At 34.6% G+C, this 22,618-nt stretch overlaps 1 protein-coding gene across 7 annotated transcripts in view; it reads left to right on the forward strand.

Moving 5' to 3' along the window:
• VPS13B (vacuolar protein sorting 13 homolog B) overlaps positions 1–22,618 on the forward strand; it is a 416,489-nt gene that overhangs the window by 33,757 nt on the left and 360,114 nt on the right. For all 7 annotated transcript variants that reach the window (XM_010709173.3, XM_010709170.3, XM_019614165.2 and 4 more), the window contains 6 exons: positions 1,711–1,878; positions 2,843–3,024; positions 6,219–6,393; positions 17,624–17,892; positions 20,426–20,521; positions 20,853–20,975. In XM_010709173.3, coding sequence (XP_010707475.1) covers positions 1,711–1,878; positions 2,843–3,024; positions 6,219–6,393; positions 17,624–17,892; positions 20,426–20,521; positions 20,853–20,975 — 1,013 coding nt within the window. The remainder of the gene's footprint in view (positions 1–1,710; positions 1,879–2,842; positions 3,025–6,218; positions 6,394–17,623; positions 17,893–20,425; positions 20,522–20,852; positions 20,976–22,618) is intronic.

Genomic DNA, 22,618 nt, shown 5'->3' on the forward strand with positions numbered 1-22,618 from the left:
CTGATTTCATACAATCTGGAATTATACATTACATTTTCTAAGATAGTGAGAAAACTCTTAAAAATGAAGTTATTCTGTGTATATTCTGTAACTTTTTACACTGATACACAAAAAAGTTTAATTCAATTTAATACAGTTTAAAAAAGTAACTTCATCTGCCAGAGATTTGACTTTTGCTGGGTTTGTGCTTTTCCTGTGTGTAGACCTTTGCTCTAAAAAGTTCGCTAAACTATTTTGCAATTTTTTTTGTTTGTTTTAATACAGTTATAATGCTACTAAGATGGCAGAAGTTAAAATGTTATTTTTGTTCTGTTAATCATAACACATGCACAAAAATAGCATAAAATAAGGCACTGTGAGTTATGATAAAGGCAATTCTTTTTCATACAATTAAGATTTCAACAGTGAAATACTTTTTCAAGTATACAACTCAGTCAGAATCCAAATATGCCACCGGTGGCTTCTGAAAGCATGTCTTGCATTTAATAAGAGGTGATTGGAGGCTTTGAATGCTGAGAAGGAAAAGGTTTGGATGTCAAGTGTGTAAATTTGCAGTTCCTGAGTTGAAGAAAATCATTGTGGTAAAGTATTTTATATACTCTAGGATGACTATCAGTATTTGAATGTGAAGCTATGAATAGCTGGAACAAGTAGAGCAAAAGAGAAGTTGCAACGTTAGCCTGCTCCTATTGATAAAGCTGTGTTTTGATGTTAAATTTAAGATTATTTGAATTAAAATTGGTCAAGTAAATGAGTTTTATTTAATGCAAATTTCATAAAACTGTTCTTCAAACCTGTGGATTTATACCTGTATAATTTTAATTGCTTTTTAACCATATATAAAATGTATTTTTGGGTAAAGTGAGTAATGTGAGTAATGTAATAACCTTTTAAAACATAAGAGTTTTAAGACTTTTTTTTTTCCAGCACAAGATATTTATCTCCATAGTTACATTCATTATACACAGAATACACAAATGTGTAGTATTTAATTTCTTTACCATACTGGTAAAATATGAGTGTTTATTGCATACTGGGAACTCACAGTAGAGATTATTTTTGCAATCACATTATATCTGAAAAAATCTAAATGGATTTCATGCCAGCAGGTTTCAGTGCAGGTGCTTACTCTTTAGTTGTTGACAGAAATTGATTTTGTTATATCTCTCAGGAGTCTTATTGAGCATGATGTGGATATATTAGCTTTTAGAATGAAAAATTACAAGGCATATTAAAATGCAGTTAACTTTTTAGAACGAGTTAAGAGTGGGAATAGAATGTATACATACTTCAAGAACTCCAGCAACTTTTGGAGTGCCATCTTCTTAATCCTATTTCTAAATAATTTTCAATTAGAAAAAAATTACTGTCAGTCTTTTTTATCTTTTAGTTCAATCTTTCATTATCTTTAATTTGAAAGCTAGTTCTTGCTGGCAGGAAAAACAACTAATCTGTTGTACTGTATTTCGTTGTTAGTATTTACAGTTTTGCCTTCGTAACTTATCTGCTGTGTTTCCAGAAGTCTGACTTAGTTGAGCTGATTGTCCTTATGAAAAGCTTCAAGGCTTTTGATTTTTTGGGTGGATAAAGGATAGTATTTGATGTTTTAGTTCTGAGCTAAAAAGAAATAATTTGGAAATAATCACTTCAATTACAGATGGATTTGGCACCATGTCTTCCTTATTTATAAGAATTTGTTTTATTTTATAGGCTATGTTCAGAGTCTGATTAGGCGTGTTGTGAACAATGTCAATATTGTGATCAACAATCTCATTTTGAAGTATGTGGAGGATGACATTGTTCTCTCAGTCAATATCACTTCTGCAGAATGCTATACAGTGGATGAGTTTTGGGATCGAGCATTTATGGACATCTCTGGTGAGTAGATATCTTCTGGCTTTGTGTATTAAAGATGGAACTCAAATTCAGGCAAATTCAAACAGTAATTCTTAGTCTAACTGAAATGGCATTTTGTGTGAGAAATAAGATAACTTTCTGCCTACTTTCAGTAGTAATCAGTTTATTTTGTCCTTAATTTTACAGAGTCTTCTTAAGGCAAACTTAAATGATTATACAACACATTCTAAAGCTTTCTCTGCTCATACTTGCTGTCCTTCTGTGGTTTCATTTCATTTTGCATTTGCCACTGGTGGTGAGTGCTTATGCAATCTGATTCTATTTCTGTAAATGATCAGAAGTGTGTTAAAGTTCTGTTGCAATTGTTTGTGATCTTATTAAAATCTGCAACTAAGCTGAGTAGAGATGTAAGACTTGTAGTGTGTTTGGCATAATAATTGGAAAGTGTTACACCTCTTGCTTTCAGGAGAAGTTTTAACTTATTTTCCTTTTTTTTTAATCGTGGTTGTCAGTGTCCGAATGTCTCAGTTTTTGAATTACCAATATCCTCAGTAGTTCTGTAGTTCTCAGTGTTCTTAATGACGTTTGATAGTAGTGGAATTCAGGCACAAAGCATTTCAGGATCACACAGAATATCCTTGGTGGAGTGGGCAATTCCAGTAATAGTTTCCTAAGGGGGAAAGCACGTAAGATTATTTCTGGGAGAATAGTAATATATAAAACATACACGGAATGGATAGCAATTTGAAAATTTTAGAATTGAGGACACATTAATTATATCTACTTAGGTATTTATCTGAAGAGCAATCCTTGTGATACATATTAATTTATTCACTTTAACCATATAAGCAAGTGCTTTGTTGATCTAAAATAGTGACTGTGCAACCATTTTGTATTGTTACCTTTTGATAAGATCATGTGTGCCTGGATTGTTTTTCTTACACAGTATACTTATTTTAACATTTATATCTACTTCTTTTTAAAGCGACTGATCTGGTACTGAGAAAGATGATCAATTTTTCTGATTGCACAGTGTGTCTTGATAAGAGAAATGCTAGTGGTAAAATTGAATTTTATCAGGAACCTCTGCTGTACAAATGTTCCTTCAAGACTCGTCTGCATTTTACTTACGATAACCTCAACTCCAAAATGCCATCAATTATTAAAGTAGGTATTAAAAAATCTTTTCTTTGTTTTACTGTGTCTTTGTGTTACAGTTTTGGGATTTAGCAAAATATACTTCGAAATTTAAAGTGAGATGAAATACCACTGCTGCTGTTTTGCTGATGGGAATTCTTGATTATCTTCTACTCACATGATGCTATTAATATTTTACAGCATGTATGGAAGTGATGCTGTTTAATCTTTTGTACTTTCCCTATGGCTTTAAAAAAGAAAATGTAATCATAATTTTAAGGAAAAATTATGTCTGCGAATATTTCTTGGGGAAGAGTGGGGGAAGTAGTGTGTTTTATGGTGTCTATAATGAGAAGAAAATGGTATGTAGGCCCAGCTCTTACATGTAACAATTAACAGTATTTAGTGAGGCACATGAAGTAGCAAGCCAAGCCCAATTCATAACGGGCAAGAGTGCAATGCAGCTTATGAATGTCTGATGCTGAATGACATCCTTACATAGTTTACAATGGCATTGTTGTCATAAAAATAATGATTGTTATGAAATGATTTTTTTACTGGATGTCAGACAAAATAAACATACTAGCGTGCGCTGGACTGGTAGCAATTAGATTCAGTTCGTATTAAACTCTTCCATACATTTTTGGTTATCTTTGGCCATTTGTTGCTACTGCCTCTTTTTAAGGCACACTTCAGTTTTTTGAGAATCTTTTTTCCTTTTTGTCTGTGCACTCTGATTTTTGGTTTTGTTGCGCATAGCTTACTTTTTTGTTTTACCTTTTTCCTTGGTTGTCTTTCTTATTTTCTTGAATATTTAAATATAAAATATATAAACATACTTATACACATATATGTACACACACACATTATTATATATATATATATATAAGTTTATTCACAAATATGCTCAATTAAATCTGAATATGTAGTTTTATGATGAGAGATCGGTATTGAGGTGAATTAATAACATATGTTTCAAAGAATATTGGTCCAAAGGTAATGATTCTTGATTTAAGTATTTCATTGTATTTCAGTGCTTGAGCATTGTGCTCTAATGAGCTCTGTAAATCTATTTACCCAAACACATTTCATATTTGATAACTTAATAATTTGTTGTATGCATGGAAGTTGTGTGCTGTGGTTCATCAGAATGTACTTATTTTAAAACATTCTTTAAAATATTTAAGTATTAAGTGGACACAGCTGTATTTCTTGTAAAAGTTAAGTAGAAGAAGCTGTACCAGTAAATATCTACTTGATTCATGTCATTAATTCCAGGGTACTTAAAGCTTATGAAGTCTCGGTTGCATGTGATATTACTGTAGCTTCTGTGGTACAGCATGACAGGTGATGCTAGTGCAGGATCAGCAGCTTGTGTTCTTTACCAGCTGAAGACAAAAGCCACCATAACCCTGTTTTTCTCCCAATCTGTGGAGATGTGTGATGAATTTTATTGTGTTGTTTACTTAATAAACTGTATGTGTTTTTCTTTCTTGAGTGAAAGTTTCCAAGACTTGCATGTTCTTAATAGCGAGAACTCCTTTATTACTGTTGTAGAGACAAAAATGATTTTACCATCTGCATAATGCTGCAGAGTTTTGGCCAAATTAATCTTACTGAGTTTAAACTGAGTCTCCTCTGAGGAAGAGAGTACTGGAGTCATTTTCTTCTGGTTTTATAAACTTTAGTGAGATGAATGAAGTCACTGAGTGATGCAATGTAAGAGCAGGCTGATGGGAAGGCGGTACCATACAGACCTAGGAATGTAACAGAATTGTATAGTAATTTAATAGAAATTGTCTTTTATCTACAGTGCTACTCAACATTCCTGTTTTCCATTGAGACAGACCTTAAGTGCAACTTTTAAGAAGACTTCTGACAAAATAATCTTTTGTTTTCCAAATTTTAAAAGCAGTTTGCCTTACACTTACTGTTGTTCATTTACACGAAAAAGATTACAGATATGCTTTAAATCAGCTGATGTTGAAACTGGTATTGAAGAGTTAGTTTCTGATTTCCAAAATGTATTTTAGAATTTTGAATGCTCTCTTCTTTCAGAGAATTTTAAATAACACAAGTCTGATACCTCAAATCATTTTGCAAGTCTATATAGAATGAGTAATACTACCTTGTCATTTATTCTGTATAACTAGAGCTCTGACTAATAATTGCACTCATGTAGATTTACTCACATTATCTTACTGGTATACTAGCACATTTTTTTGCAGATATTACTATATCATTACCTGTCTATAGATATCCAGTACTGCTCTATAGATATCCAGTACTGCTTATAAAGTAACTTTTCATGTTTAATGAATTGAAGTACATTAAAACTAGTGCGGCTACTTTTCATTTCTGTTATTTTCATGCAAAAAAAAATTGTAAATTGTATATGGAACTAAAAATATATTTAATGTTAAAGAAAATAACTTTATTTCTGTAATTGTTTCATAGAGCACCTATGTTAATGAAAGGTAACTTATCAAGTCTGAGTCTTTACATTATAACAAGAAAACGCTCAAAATTGTTTTGAAGTCTTGAATATAATAACTAAAATATTGCTGAAAGAGGAGTACCATTTCACCTTGGTAACTGCAATTTTCTCAAAGCTTCCTTTCTTTTGGAGTGGTTTACTTAATGACATGTTTTCAACTGGAATATGCAGACAAGCTGTTTTATCACATTTCACTTGGAATGAATCCTTCTCCCACTCCTCAGTTGTTACCTGTCCACTCAAAATAGTTGTTGAGAGTAGGAAAAGGATCAAAATGAAAGAACTTGAATGCAAAGACCAGTATATCTAGATTTTCTCTAGAGTGCAGGGATTTTAATGAAATCTTCATAAAGGTATTTAATCAAAACTACTTACGTGGTTTGGAAATGTCCTTAGCAATAGTTGTAAAAACAAACAAAAAAAACCCCCAATCCAACCAAACAAAAAAATCCCCAAGCAAAACAAAAACTCCAAACTAAAACAAAAAAAAAGCCCCAACCAAGCATAATAGTTTACATTTGACTTTTAACATAAAAATTTATTGTGTAGCAATCCAAAGAACTTCTTGACAGTCATCGATTGCTGCCCTTTGCCTTGTGTTGTGTTACAGGTTTTATTTTTAGAAATTAGAGTGCACTTTGAAAATTAGTATGAACCATATAGTTTAAAAGAGACTTCAATGAGGACAGTACTTTGATTTTAATGTATTTTGTTTTCTTTGATGTAGATTCATACGTTTGTTGAAAGTTTGAAACTTTCAATCTCAGATCAGCAGCTTCCTATGTTTATACGCATAATGCAACTTGGGATTGCTCTTTATTATGGTGAAATAGGGAACATCAAAGATGGAGAAAGCGAAGAGTTGATTTGCCACACAAAGGATATGTTGGGGAACATCACAAGTAAGTGCAATTTTTGTGTGTTGAAACACTGATTTATTTGCTTTTTACAAATATAAGTGACCAAGGCTAGCCACAGCAAAGAGCTTTGGCAGTCTGTAATTTGATACAGCCAGTTCATTGAGCTACAGAGATGTGTAATGTATTAACATCTTTTTCATGTTACGTTCTGAAAAGTGTTCTGGTGATCCTCACAAAACTGAGGTTAAGCTTATATAAAGACACTTAAGGAGCTGTGACACAGTGAAGTACTTTGATTTATCACTATTTGTGCAGTGAGATACTTATTTTTAGGCAGCTTAGATTTTGTTTGTTTGTTGTTTGATCTGTTATTTAGTTTAGGTGGGGGCTGCAGCCAGTTTCAAAGTGCTGTTTTTCATCTTTCTGTGAAACATTTTACTGAGACCAGGTATATTAACACTTGAACTAAACAGCAAGGTATTACTTTGCAATGTGTTTTCAGTAGTTTTCAGTAGTTTAAGAATCTTTCTATGTTGTCTAGTCTCTAGTCTCTTGCTTTTTATTTTCATTTAAAATTTCTTCTTCATGGTATTTCATAGTTCCTTAATGAGATCGATCTTCTAATAGCTATAACACTGTAAAAGGTGAATTTTCTTTGCCTTTCTCTTTAGTGTCTTGAGGCATTTAGCATAACAATCCAAGGTTGAATTTGTCGGGGAAGTAGAATGCAAGAGTACTGCATGATTACTTTTAGAAAATTCTTGAAGTTGTATGTGAAAGTAATGCAGCAATATTAAGCTATGCTTGTTTTTGTAGTGTTACAGTAGTTAAAGACCGTTGGTATAAATATTGATTTTTTTGTTCTTTGTAAGAAATATGTAGTTTCAATTTACTGAAGTTTGTGTATTTTTTTAAAATCCTGTATTACTACCTTCTTTGGCTTCAGAAAAATAATACATTATTGGAAAAACTACAGCAGTGGATTTTTTTTTTTTTGCTGAAAAGTAGCCTTTAATGTTGGTTGGCACGGATAACCATGTTGCTCTCATGCCAGATGTACAGTTCTCTGTCAGGCTGCTGCTGTGTGGAACTGAGCAAATAAATAGGATGTCTGTAAATAGTTCTCCTGTATTTTCTTTAAAGATCAAATCGTTTTCTGTACTATAAACTATTTGCCTTACAAGAAATATGGAGTTTGTTAGACCACATGATTAGAAGTACTTAATTATTAATATTCTGAAAATACTAACTTAATTTTCTCCTGGAACTTTAAACGGCATGTGGTTTTTAAAAGAATCTCTAACTGTAAGAACTCCTTGTATCGAACCAATGTTTTAATTGTATGTTGGCAGGAGAAGGGGTAAAGTTCTGCAACTTTAGGGTTGCATTACTCTTGCTTTCCAACAGAGGTTTTTCTTTGTACTTTAGATATTTTTTTCATTCATTCCTATTGAAGTTCAAGAAAATTTGGCCTTTCATGCCATAGCTATTTATGATATGTTCAGAGTTGCTTTAACTTTGTATCTGGATTTGTGGAGCTACAAATATGAGTAGGACCATTTGAGTATAGGGAAGAGAATACAGAGAAGTCATGTGAATCACTGTGAGGACAGCAGGGACTGGTAGGCAGCAGGTTTCAGATGAAAAGATCCAGGTACTGGAGACAGAGGATAGCTTAGTAATGAGAAGACTAAAATGAACAGGTATGTATGGAAGAGAATGCTTGTGAATAGGAGAGAAGGAGAGCTTTTCTTTTTGATGGCATCTGCCTAAAAACATATAATTTCTGCATCTGGAATGGAACTTTACATTGTTAGTTACAAATGAGTAAACTCTGTCAAAATGTCTCTTGTCATCTTTTCTAATGAATGTCTTCAGGAAGGTTAACTTGCAATTGCTGTCTGTAGATCTTTGGCTTTTTTTTTTTTTTGGAAGAACTGTGAATGCGTTTACTTAGTTTTTTGTGGAATAGTCATTTTTAAAAGGAATAATATTCTGTTTCACACTGATGTACTCAGTTGCAGTCAGAATGGTAAGAAATTGTAATAAGTTTGCAATGGCAGAAATTACCAAGGAGCAAATCTGCAATTTCTTATGCAGTCTTTGTTCAACTGTGCCATGCTGGAACATTGTCATTGAAATTAATTGTGATCGTATATTTTTGATGTAGTTATCTACTTCAGAACATAAAAAGATGGTGATTGTTGTAAGTAGCCAAGCCAGAACTGAAGAAACTATTTTAAAAATCCCATTCTGTCTTCACTGCAAACTGTTCTGCTGCCTATACCCTGTGTATTTAGTGCCAAATAGATAATATCAGGTTATTCATACCATCAATTTGCGAGGTACCTTTTTTTTTTCCTGACTTCGTGTTCTATCTCTGACTGGGAAAGAAATACTTTCTTAGAATTTTCATTTCTTGTCCAAATTTCCAACCACAGATTTGAATTTTTCTGAGGGAACTTTGAATACGCTACTATTTTTAGGGGAAAAAATATGTAATCAAGACAAATAATGATGTGTATTATCTTCTGAGCTGTACTAACCACATTTTTTTTTCCAAGAGCACTACTCGATGAAATTCAAGACTAATTCCACAGGAATTGTGCCTAAATTCTTTACAGTTTAATAATGTCCGGACTTACTCTATAGGTTATATTTCTTTAAGTTTTTTTAAAGGCTTTTGAAGAGTTATTAAGTAGCTTAACCTGTTATTAATCAGGAAATAATTCTGTTTCAATTTGAAGAATTTATCTGGCTCACTTGTCACTGAAACTTAGTCTTTTGAATAGAACTTCTTATGCTGCTGTCAACTGAATTAATCAGCGATCCATTTTTAAGAGTATTCCAGCAGCAATTCATTTGAGGTGTTCTTGTATACTCAAACATTAGAATAGGACTTTAAAATTTGCCAGCGGGGTAGCCTATGTTATGGATGTGTATTTTGCTGTTTCTAAGGAAAATCTGCTCAAATTCTGTTGTGTTGAAAACATTTGAAACACATTGACAATAATGGGTCAGAAATGCATGTGGAAACTTTGCTTTAATACTGTAGATTAATCCAGTTCATGCTGCATGCATATTGAACGAGGTTCCAGCTTAGGACAGCTTCTTCTGATGATTTGAGGGTTATCTGCCATGTAGTCTTGAATGTTGTTGTACTGGTAGTGAAGGAGGAAACTGATGTATTTCACTGCAGATCCATACAAAAGAAAGATCTGAATATGATAGTGTGTCAGTGATAGTTATGGGGAATCCGGGCTTGAAAATAGGATTTTGGTTTGTAAGGGGAAGAGAAGGGCTAGTGTTAATAAAAATGAAAACAATTATGGCATGAAAAAGAACAAGAAGGCAGGGTGCTTCAGAGGAAAGCTGAAATCTAGTTGGATGGAATTGCTGAGGTTGATGATCTAAGGCTTAAATACTGTAACATTTTAAATAAAATTTGAAGCTTAGAGGTTTGAAAAATAGAAACTCAGGCAGAGAACTGTGGCTCTTGTTGGATGAAGAAATCAGAGTAGCTGTGGTTGTCAAGGGCCTCTGGAGCCATCTGGTCCAACTACTACTCAAGCAGGGGTACCTAGAACAGTATACCTGGGTCCACATCCAGGCACCTGAAAATCTCCAAGAAGAGGCCTCTTGGGAACCTGTGCCAGTGCTCTGGCACCCACACAACACAGAATTCAAGAGGGAGCCTCTTATGCTCCAGTTTGTGCCTGTTGTCTCTTGTCCTGGCACCACTGAAAAGAGCCTGGCTCTGTCCTATTTATATCTTTCCTTTGAGTATTTATGGACATTGAGATCTCTCTGATCTCTTCTTTTCTCCGATTTGAGCAGTTCCAGCTCTCTCAACTTCTCCTTAGAGAGGTGCTTCAGGTCCTTTATCATATTATTGGTGGCCCTGTGTTGGACTCGCTCCTGTAAGTCCAGATCTTTTTTGTACTGGAAGGCCCATAACAGGATCGAGTAGGTCAGGTACAGCTTCACCAGTGCTGAGTAGAATGGAAGGATCACCTCCCCCTTCCTGCTGGTAATACTTTTCCTAATGCAACCCAGGATATCATTGGCCTCAGTGTCAAGGGAACACTACTGGTGTTCAGCTTGGTGTCCACCATATCCTCTTCTGCACAGCTGGGTGCTGTTGGTTGGTTTTGTTGTTCCACAGCTATAGGACTTTGTACTTCTCTTCGCTGGAGTTTGAGCCCATTCCTCTAGCGTTTTGAGGTCCCTCTGTATGAGTGGATCTTGGGTGATTTATCTTATCTAGGTGAGCATAGTTGGAGAGTACTGTAGTACTATAGAACTGTACTAGGATAAAAATGGGAGAACTGAATATCATAGGTCACAGAATGGCCTGGGTTGAGAAGGACCACAGTGATCATCTAGTTTCAACCCCTCTGCAGTGGGCAGGGTCACCAGTCACTAGACCAGGCTGTCCAGAGGCCACATCCAGGCATGGATGTATAGTACTGAAGTAGATTTATTTATCCATACTTGATTAAGAAGTTTGGGTAGGCTGTAGTTATTCCTAAATAGTGGAGAAAATCACCCCCAGTTGGACTTAAATATTGGGGTAAAAGGTTGTGTGTGCAAGTTTAACAATAATAACAGGTAAGTTTTAGACTTACCTGCTGTTTTTGTCCATCTTCTCTTGAGTATTAAAGAGATGGAGGTGCTCATTATCTTTGCAAGATATAGGGATACATTGTGCTATTGCAGCTCTTCATTTTTTCATCTGTATATGGAATGAGCATTCTGTGCAGGGAACCCCACAGTCCTTTTTGTCCTTCAGCCTAGCCCCATTACTGGGATGTCTTCCTTACTGATACCCTTTTGTATTCTGCCAAGGAAACTAGGTGTACTTGAAATTCATATTTCAACAGGCTGTAAAGATGCAACGCGAACACCTGTGGAATAGGGCTTGGGGGATCATTTTGTTGTGCAGCTGTTTTAACAGACAGTGTGATGATGAATAACTGCATTGTAGGCAATGATATATTGTAACTGATTCCTGTGAAGCCACATGCTGAAGATGAGTATCAAGTTTGCTTTATGGAGATGGAGAGATTTTGTTAATTTGGAATATGTGTTCAGGCACAGAATTTCTTGCATATGTCAACACCAGTTATGTGAGCAGCAGTTAAAATGAGCAGCAAAGAAAAGTGAAAATTAAATAATGTAACATTATAGGGTGTAAATCAGGGAGATCAACTTTGTTTATCTGAAATATTTTTTATTGTTTTAGGAATGGTAACCTTTTCTGTGGAGAACTAGTTTTCTGTGAATGCATTTTAAAATCTATTTTATGTTGTCTTTTTTTGTCTTGAAAAAAATTAATACTCCTTTTTGACTACAGACCCACAAATCTAATTAAATTTCTGAGATGTATTGGCATGAGTCACATTGACCTTTTGTTTTTGGTTATTGCATAAAAGCTTAAATATCAAACGTCTTCTACTGCTGTTTTTAAAAGTGGTTTTAAGAAAGAATATGAAATGAAAATGTTTCTTTCTCAGTTTACTGTTGTCAGACAACTAGCATTTTCATCTTTCTGTTGGATATCTTCACTTATGTAACACTTTGAGTTTAATTGTACTGTAACTTGTACTCCAACCCAGAGGCTCTTGCCCTTTTCCTGTGTTGTTTCATCTGTGATATTTCAAATTATTTGATCTCCCTTGTCATTAAAATAGAGCTATCTCTTACCTCTTGCCCTGGTTCTGGTGTTTTAATATGACTACCACCTGTTTGTAGCTCATCCTTAACTAACTCATGCATCTGCTTGTAATTTTATTGGGGTAGAGATAGTGTTTAAATGATTGGTATTTCTAAATAATTACTAACCCCAAATTTTATCTTGTGCATTACCCCCAAGTGATCAGAGCACACCAGAATAATTAATTGTTAGTTCTTTAGAATAATTGTTGTTTCAGCTCTTGAGAATTGTTGTAGCATCGTTCTTTAACTGAAAGTTTCTTACATGTAGAAGGTGATTGTTTCTCTCCCTCCTGCCACATTCTCTTGTCCATTAGTTTTCCACTAGCATTGTTTCAATTTACTGTAAGACAACTGGACAAAGAATAGAAGCTTGGGAAGTTTGTCTGGTAGATAGAGATGAATGCCTTGAACAAGTGTGTTCTCTAAAGTTGATCTTGAAGCTTTCATGTATTGCAGTAGCAGTTGATATCCAGTGAACCCAACGACTCAGCAGTAAAAGGAAATTGGTTTTGTTTTCTTTTTTCGCCATTGATTTATGGTAGTCTCTAAGGTAGGAGCATATTCTGGCCTAGTAGAAGCCAGAGATTTGAGTTTAGGAAAGATGTTGTTCTGGATGCAGGAATAAGAGACAACCTTTATTTTACTGTTTTGCCATTCTGACTTCTAGTTACTTGAAGCTCTACAGTGGGTTGTCTTGTGCAAAACAAGTGGTATCTCTTTAAAGTATAAAAGTACTGTGTCTTGTCTGAATGACTGTTTTAGTACTATATCCATGGTATAACTACTACGGTATTGGATTTTCGACTAGATGATGTTGGGATTAGGTACAGTTTACTTTTAAAAGGAGATGTGGGATACCTTTCAGACTAGAATTTGGTATATAAGATTTTAATTTCTGCAGATGTTAATAGCTCTTCTGGTTGCATGTAAATTTTTGTTCATACTTTGTTAGTGTAATATATGTGTAGTAGATCATGAGCCACTTTTTTTTTAATGTGTACTGTTAAGTGTAACTATTTCAACATCAACAGTTTCAGCTATTAACATAGTTAAGTATTACATATGGATTTTGTGGGAGTCAATTTACTGCCTTTCTGTGGTACAATGTGTATCTTATGAAAAAAAAAATTCAGCTTGACAGCACAACCACTGAATGGCTGTATGAATGTGTTGGGGACAACATTAGTTGTTTCTATACCTATTTGTATAGCAACATATCCAAAGTAAAATTGCATGGAAAATGTTACTTGAAAACATATGTTACTATATTTGACATGCTTTGTGATGGCTCCCGATGGAAGGACAGCAGGATTGTTTTTAAAGATTGTTGCATTCTCTAAGTCAGCACTGAAGCTGTCGTTATTAGGCAGATAACTCCATTTTCTGCAAGCTTCTTTTTTTTCTTCTTACATTATTAATTCCATAAGTGCTGTGTTCGTAATTAATGACAATGTCATCATAGCTGTGAGTTTGGAGTGGCTTCTTTAGCGTATAGCAGGTAGAATGTGGGTGAAGAAATGAATTTTAATATCTACAGTATTTAATGATACAAGAAGGAACATCTGCAGCTGTGTTCTTGAATTACTTAAGTTAATTTGTGCATTTTCATGGTTGATTCAACCAGATGAAAATTCGTAGTATTGCCAGAAGGGATGGTGATGCACTTCTTCCCTCTCCTCTTAGTTCCACCACTTGTATTTAGGTAGCCACAGACAGAGTTGAATCAGGGACATTACCTGACTGAAAACTAATACAGGCAGAAAAAGAATATGAAGAGACTGACTTTCTACTCAGTTCCAGACTTAGTCAGAGATATCATAAATATATCCAACCCTTTAAAAGAAAGGATAGTGAATTTCTGAAGATTAAATTTGATTTGAACATGGAAACAGATGCACTCATGCAGTACAGTCAATTTATATCAAATTTATATAAAACCATGAAGCAGAATTGTTCAAATGTGATCTCAACCTAATGGGTAGCTAGTAATGGTGAAGTAAGTGTTCCACCATGAGTCTGGCCCTGTTGTGGTGGGGGTGTCCTTGCAATTCTTCTCTTGATGATGGAATAATAGCAAGAGTATAGATTCCCTCTTTGTATACATTAAGACAAAGAAATTTCTTAATAGTGAGATAAACAATTTATAGCTGTATTTCTTAATGTTTTTAACAAAAGCATTAAAAAAACAACAGCAAAAAACATTTTGGGTTGTTTGCAAGGTGAAGAAGACAAATAATGTTGCTTCAGTGTTAGTGTGTGATGATTATTTAAAGAAGGTGTAGCAGAATTTCAACAGTTTCCACAAAAGTTCTTTATCACAGCTGTTCTCAGGTTTGTATGAAACCTGTTGTGATGGTTTAAGTTAGCTGTAGTCTGCTTTCCTGCAACATCCTCACTAGCTTAACATTATCTGATACTGTTGGCAAATAGAAATGGGACAACTGATAATGCTCCTTAAGAATTCACATGCATTTTAGATGCATAGAGAATCATTAAGAATGTAACATGAATTGCTTAGAGAACATGTTAGAGTAAATTTCATGCTGCAGTAAAAAAATTATTCTTTTGTACTAGCTTTTGTCATTTCTTGAATTTGAGGCTAGATACAGTTTAGGAAAGTTTTCCTTTTTTAATTTGTCTTGCATAAATATCAGAGGTTCTTCTGCCTTGTTTTGCTTTAAGGAATGTATAAACTTGCTGGTTGTGATTATACTGTTTGCTGTCATTAGTTTGATCATGTGAAGAATGAGTAAAATACTGGAATGAGGTTGAAGAGAGATTACCATGCTGAAGTTTGACTATTATGTAATGTAAGGGAGATTTTCCTAAAGAGTAACCATTAAGAGAATGAGAAGAGAAACAGGAAGAGTGAAAGTGTGAGAACTTGTGAGTTGAGATGAAGACAGCTCACTAGTTCTGCTTTGCCTGCACAAGGAATTCATTTGCAACTTCTCATTGGCTGGCAGGTGTTCAAGGCACTTCTACATAAGCAGGACTCATCATGCGTATAACTACTTCTTGAGAAATGCTATCACTCTTACTGTCTTCCCCTTCTTCCTCCTCCTTTAATGTAGCTTTTACTGCTGAACACAACATCATTTGGCACAGGATATTCCTTTAGTCAATTTGGGTCAGCTGTTGTGCTGTGTTCCCTTCCAGCTCCTCACGCACACCCAGATCCTTGCTGGCAGGTCAACACAGGAAGCTGAAATGGCTATGGCTCTGTGTAAGTGGTGCTCTGTGACAATTAAAACACTGGTATATTGTCAATACAGTCGTCATCCTAGATCCAGAACACAGTACCACATGATTAACTCTATCCCATCCAAAATCAGAATATTTTATTTAGTACTGCTGGTATTCAGAGTGTACTTGAGATGTTTGGCTCGAGTAAGTTGTACAACATGGAAAAACTAAGAATGCTTTGGTCGCTTATAAATTGCAGAGCTGACTTGGAGAAACATTACAAAAAGGGTGGTAAAATGTTTTACTTTGCTAATACGGTAAGATATATTACTGTAAAAACTATACATTCTGCAAAGATAGGATTTTATTTTGATGCATGTTTAAACTAATTTACGTGGGATTTACTTACTTCACGTAGTTACAAAAAAATTCTATGAGGAGCTGATGGACCTAAAGGAGAGCTCAAATTATTTAAGTATCGTACTCATTTTCTCATCACCCTGCTATAAGCCTTGACTTTTGTATTTTTCCCTTTATTCTTCATCTTATGATCTATTTCATTCTGATTTGATTGTATTACTCCTTCCTCTCAGTATGCCATGTGACTTTCTTTTTGCTTTAATGCCCTTTTTGCTTTAATTGCCCTGACTTGAAGGCAAGGAATGATGCAGCATCACAACATAAGGTAGCATGAGAGTTCATGTGTTCAAGGCCTGCTCTAGAAAAGCGGAACTCTTTGTTCAAAAGTTTCCTGGTGTTCTAGTTTTGCTGTACTTCTTCTTTTAATAGGACAAACAGTGCTATAGAGCTTTGACTGTGCATTGATGATTTTTATCATCATATTTCACAATCATATATATTTGCTCTTTATGCAGTAGTTAGCATAGTTAATTGGAATCACAAAGCTTCTATATAAAAAATTACGTATTTTATATTTTATGTACTATAAAGGAATGTAGGTCATATTTGTTTTCAAGGTTGTTGCAGGCTGTGATAGAAGGTGCATCTGCATCTTCATTTTCTGTCTTACAGTATATAGATAAAATAATTTTATCTGCTGTTCTGTCTTAATGACTTCTACAATATTAATGAAAACTATAACACTCTTACTTTGCATTTTTACTGTTGTCTTGTGTGTAGACGTACTGCAGCAAGAGGTACTTTAAGTCGTGGCTTAACAGGACTGCTTGTAGTTGATGTGGACTACATGGACCGACTCTTGTACATAACCCACATACTCCACTTCTAGACTTTTTCTTTTTTGGCACACGTTCCACCATTTCTTTTGTGCTTGCCAAACACAGTCTAGGCTAAATTACTTGAGCCATGCTTGATACTAGTTCCTTTTTTTAGGAGAGTTGGAGGAAGCTTGCTTTGCCCTTATGAGATGTATTAAAGCATGTACAGAAGATTCTGCTGTGGTTTTTGTTTTTTTCCTGTCAGTACTGTCAGTGTTTATGTAACTTGGACACCTGTTCATCCTCATTCTAGTGTGAAGACTAATAGTGCTGAAGCTATAATTCTTAGTATTACCTATTAGAGTCGGTCCTCTGAGTTTGAAAACAAGTAAATAGAAATTGAATATACTTAGGTCTGTTTGATAGAGTGCTCAATATCTTTTTTCCCTGGGGGAACTACACTGCATCATGCACAGTGTATGGAACTGTGAAATAGTTAATACCTTTCTAGACTCTCATAAGAACAATGATGAAGCTAGGCAGGCTAAGTTAATTGTGCAGTGCACATTTGGATCAGGAATCTTTGGAAAAATACCTCTGTTCTGTATATTATTCTTTTCCACAGAAAACCAATGTTTGGCTTATTTGTTTACAGATGGTGTGTGCTTTTTGCAAAATGTAGATAAACCTGTATCTTACAATACTTGAAACAAAAGATGTTTTCAACCTTTATTTTTGGTGCTGTGATGTCTACATCTTCCTTGCTATAGCTTTTGCAGATGAATTCATTTTTTAATTTTCATTTTTGAAGTTGAAATCTGTAAGATAATATGTCGCTATTTAGTAGGATTTAATTTGCAGCTTCAGAAGATGCCTATTGAAAGAAGTCTTCAATCCTACATGTTTTCAAGAGAATTTCTGGTGTAGTTGCAAGTGTACCACAGTAAAATTTTTGCAAAAACCCTTAATATTTTGAAGAGGTAGATCTTTCTGAAGCAAACGAGTATTTGAAAGCTTAAGTAGGAATTTTTAATTACTAAGCGTATGTTCTATGACTGTACACAAAATATTTCAGGATGATATGGGGAGTCTTGTACTAGATATACTTGGTGTGCTGTAGTTTTGAATACAATAAATGAACTATTAAGCATGGGTGATTTTGAAATTTGACTTAGTTCTTGTATTAAAAGGTGCAGAAGATGAAACAGGCTCAGTAATGCAATATCCTGCACAGTATGTGACTCAAGATCCTTATCTGCATCAAGATGATGATCAGCAACAAGGATGGGTTTCTTGGGCCTGGTCTTTTGTTCCTGCCATTGTGAGTTATGATGATGAGGAGAATGAATCTGGTGGAATTGATGATGGAACAACACTGCATCAGCAGAAATCTCAGTCTCTCAAGGATCCTATTGTTTCGATTGGATTTTACTGTTCAAAGGCAACGGTGACTTTTAAGGTGAGGATTTCTTCGTCATTTAGGATTTAAGAGTTTGTTGAGGGTGCATAAAGATTTCATGATTGTTTATCTACTGTTTGATTTGAGACTAGGAATATTACATTAATGAATAATAACAGGAAAAGAGGGAGTGTTGTAAGTTAATTTCACATAATACTTTGTTAACTTCAGTGGAAGGTGGTTTTACTATTTGAAGTAGAATTCGAGTATGAACGCTAAAAGAGAAAGGGAAGCCTGTTAATACACTTGTATGAATGCTTTTTGGGGAAAATCTTAAAAGGCTTTTTGTGGAAGTTTATTGTGATATTCTGCCTGTCTAATGCTTGTATTTGTTTATTATGGAAGGGCTCTAACTAGATAAAGCATGAGAATGAGCGTTAGAGGAGTTTGTGTGCAAATATGAATTTAAATTGGTAATGTTATTCTTTCCTTTTCAATAAAAAAAAAATCTAAATAGTTTTTGGGCTTGTCTATTAGCCCTTTCATGAGTTTGCAGAAGGGAATAGAGTTGTAACAGGGTGCTGAAATACACTGATAGAAATAAAAAATTAATGTTCTGATTTGGCAAAATACTTTTAAAGCATACCGAAGTATATGCAAGCTGTTCTAGATGTATAAGTGTAGTAGAATGTGGCTCTTGGTTTAACACTTAATTGTGTTAAGTAAAGACCAGAACTCTTCTGAATGGGAAACAATACTGCTTCCACGAGCAGAGGAATTTAAGGTTGATTACTATGACTTTGAGATGTTTGGATGAAGTGCAGTACTTCAGTAACCCTTGTTTAATGTTAACGTGCCTGATTATGCCCTCAGTACCAGCAGCACCTCCCTCTCCATTTGCCTGTTTGGCTTGCCATTTGTGTCAGAGGCAGTGGTTTGAGTGGTTGCGTGACTCCTTATTTTTGTTTCGTGTTGTAGCAGAGCATTTAGCGTTTTGGTAGAGAGAATGAGACAAATGATTTTGAGAGCTGTGGGCTTTTTGTAGGGGTTGTCCGTATCTTCAGTCTATTGTCAAACTTGATTGCAAAATTTAAGGGCATGAAGCATGAACGAACATATTCTTTTGTGAATCTGCTTCAGCCATCGTTTTTTAGGAAAAAAAAAAAGCTAAAGAAATTATGGAGACTTTTCTTCTGCCTTTAATTAAATCTCTGGGACACCACTAAACTTTAAATTCTCATTATTGTGGTTCAGCATGTTCTTTTGAGCTTTGTCATACACTATTAATTTGGTGCACCCTTTCCTCATGTGAGAAAGCTTGTTAAAATAATAGTAACTTTTCTTGAACAGAATTTGCTGGATAAGGCTTTCATAGAATCAGAATGGCCTGGGTTGAAAAGGACCATATTGATTATCTAGTTTCCATCCCCTGCTATGTGCAGGGTTGCCAATGACTAGCTTTCCTAGTGTTTCTTTGGCAAGCTTGTGTATTTTATATTAGGAAGTGATAAAAACTACTTAGAATATAACATCTTAAACTATAAATTTTAAATGTGAAGTATAAGACTAATATGGTGACATTTAGGAGGAAAACAGAATTCATTGTTCTGCTTACATCCGAAGAATGTATGGAATTAATTTGTGGTTCATATTTTGGTTTAAAAAAAAAAAGGTCAGGTTTCTGCATTAGCATTCTGAACAGTTGATATCATTTCAGCTAAAAATCGTGCCAAATTAAATGTTGCGTTTTCTAATAACAGTGAAAATGATTCTTGTAATCAATTAATTGCTTTTCCTCTATAGTAATTGCACACAGCTGAAGAGTGATTAGTGACTTGAAAAATCCAATTTTCTCGAACATTTGGATTACAAAATTTTACTTTGAAATAGCAACCGTGTATGCAGTCCTGATGATTATAATGAGAGCTTGTGGATTTCTAATATAAAAAATAGAATTATATCTACTTAAGCTGCTCAATATAAACAGTTTATTTTCTTTAAGTGCAAAATACTCTTGAATGTTTTGTATCTCTTTTCCTTTTGTCTTAGCTCCAGATTATGTACTTTTTAAACAGTGTATATGTACTAGCATTTTTAATGTTTATATCAAATCATGCAAGAAATATGAATGTGTTTTTCTGAATTGCCATAGGAAAAAAAAAAAACACCCAAAATAAATATGATTGCAATTCAAAGTGTTTCCTTAATGTTATCAGTCTGTTTAATTTTTTTCTGGGAAGAATAAATAATTCATATTTATGGATTTTTACAGCAATTTACAAACTAATTTGAAACCACACTAATGATCTAGCAGTGTATCTGTTTCATCTTTTGCATAGTTTCTCTTTACAGAAGTTGTTTGCTTATCTAGTGGATGGAAAACTTTTTGTTACGGCATACTTCAACTAGAAGTTGAGTATGAGAAGTTCTGATATGGATAATGTGGCACAGCTGTTGAACTGCACCTGTTTCCTGCTTGTTAATAAATTGTCTATAGTTGAATTCGTCTTCATGAGTTCTCTGTATTAATGACACTATATATGTTTAATACTAATATTGACTTATATATGGTGTTTATCCTATTGTTTCATAGCTCACTGAAATGCAAGCTGAAAGTAGTTACTATAGTCCTCAGAAAGTAAAATCCAAAGAAGTTTTATGCTGGGAACAAGAAGGAACCACAATTGAGGTAGTATTTCAATAAATTTTTTATTCATTACTGTACTGTACTACTTACTGTAGTAAATAGTTTCTGAGACACAGCATCTTTTGAAATTACTTCATGACTCATTTTCATATTCTGCTGTTGTTTGTGTAATAATCACATATAAAATAGGAAGGGATTAACCTGGCATCTGATCACCATAACAAGAATTTTAGAGAAATTATAAATATCATATTTGTTTAACTATTCATTAGAGCACTAAAGATATGAAAGTTAAACATATTACCATTCATTTTCTTTTTCTATTTGTCATGGACGGCAATTCTTCAAAATATCACACTTTTTCCCTCACTAGGTCCTTATGAAAGGTGAACTTTTCTTTGATTGCCAAATAGGTTTTGTTGGCTGCCAAGCTATGTGCCTTAAAGGAATTATGGGGATTAAAGACTTTGAAGAGAACATGAATAGGAATGATGAAGTGAGTATATTGAAGTATTAGTTGACTTAATGAACAAAGCAGTGCTGGTATGCTTTATTAAAATATTTGATTGCAAGAATTGGAAAAGCTGGTGTTATCAGTTGTCATTTAAGTTTTTTGGATGTGTCACTACAGTATAGAGCTCAGTGTGTTTTCCTTTCAGTTGAAAAGACTCGAATCTAAGAGTGAGAAGTTGCAGAAGACTTTTTTTGAGAAGCCCACTTCCTCTGTTTCCCCCCAGTCATGATGTATTTTTGCGTAGTTAGATCTTGTATAGCAAATTGCAACACAGTTAAAATTTTTTTTGAAAGTACACAATTCAATAGAAGTTCAGTGTAATGATGTGTACTAAGTAATAGAGATAATAACAAAAATAGTAAAGAAGTATATTGCCTCATTTTTCAGTTGTCAAGTGAAATGGAGTAAGATGCTCTGCTGGCATTGTTGCAGGCAAGGAAGAACTGGTTGGGGATTTGAGAGTGGATGGCAGCTTTGCCTGCAGGAAATACGAGACTGATGTTTAAAACTGTGAGAAGAGTGAGCTTAAATAGTGGAATGGTATCCCTTGGCTTCAGAAGAGCAGATTTTGGCAGGATTCTGTAGAATGCTGTTCTAACAGGATGAGAGCCTTAAACCTGGTTGAGCTTCAAAAACAGCTTTCTCTTAATATCAAGAGACTTGTTCTAATGTGCAAAAAGCATAATTATGGCAGAAATGCAATATAAATGAACAAAAGCTCCTTACTGCACTGAAATATGAAGTGAAACATTTTTGCATAATGGAAAAAATTGCTGGAGATAAACCCATTTTCTGCTTATGGACTGTGCTCCTGTGGAAAAACCGAGTGATATGCAGGATACATTGACTTTATCAAGGCCTTTTAATACAGCTTGCCCCACAGTACTTAATCCCAGAACTGTGAGATATTGATTAGATACTAGGGGCTAAGTTGGGTAGGAAAGTGTTTGGGTCACCATGCTCAAAAAGATGCATTCAGAGGTACCAAGTCCAACTGGTAGCTCTTTGCTTGTGGTATTCTTCAGGAGTCACTCTTGTACTGTGTGTGCCCTCCCCTTGTTGTCAGTGCCAGGGACCCTCTCTCTTGCCATTCTTTCATTCAATCTGATGGCTCCTTGAGCTGACTCCCTTATCTGCTTTTCCTGTTATCCTCTTGTATTGGTTAAACGGGGGGAGTATGAGCTAGTATTACCAGATAGCTGAACCACTGAGTCACCAGCTGCAGTATCTGGTTTAAGGTTAATTACTTCAATTTTGGATTGCATGGAGTGAGTGAATGACTGTCCTGAAGATTAGTTGATAAAGGACTTTTGGCCATTGCTCCTTTTCCATTTTCTGCTACACTCTAGGTTTAAATTAAGAAAAACTCCATGGGAGCAGTGTTGTTGACACAGGTTTGCTTGTTGTCTTTATGTGCTGCTACACTTGGGACTTCTCTAGCTTTGTGTGTGGTTAAGAATGGATGGCTGACAAAAATGTCTCACATAGGTTGCCTTTTTGAAGGAATAACTCTTGGTAGTAAAGTTTAAGTGTAGGAAAGAGGATTTGGGATTTGGAGAAAGAGAATGTATAACACCACGAAGAAAGAAGAATGTTAAAGCAGGTTATATATTGAGATAACTAAT

Source organism: Meleagris gallopavo, chromosome 3, assembly GCF_000146605.3.
Source record: "Meleagris gallopavo isolate NT-WF06-2002-E0010 breed Aviagen turkey brand Nicholas breeding stock chromosome 3, Turkey_5.1, whole genome shotgun sequence".
Lineage (NCBI taxonomy): Eukaryota > Metazoa > Chordata > Aves > Galliformes > Phasianidae > Meleagris > Meleagris gallopavo.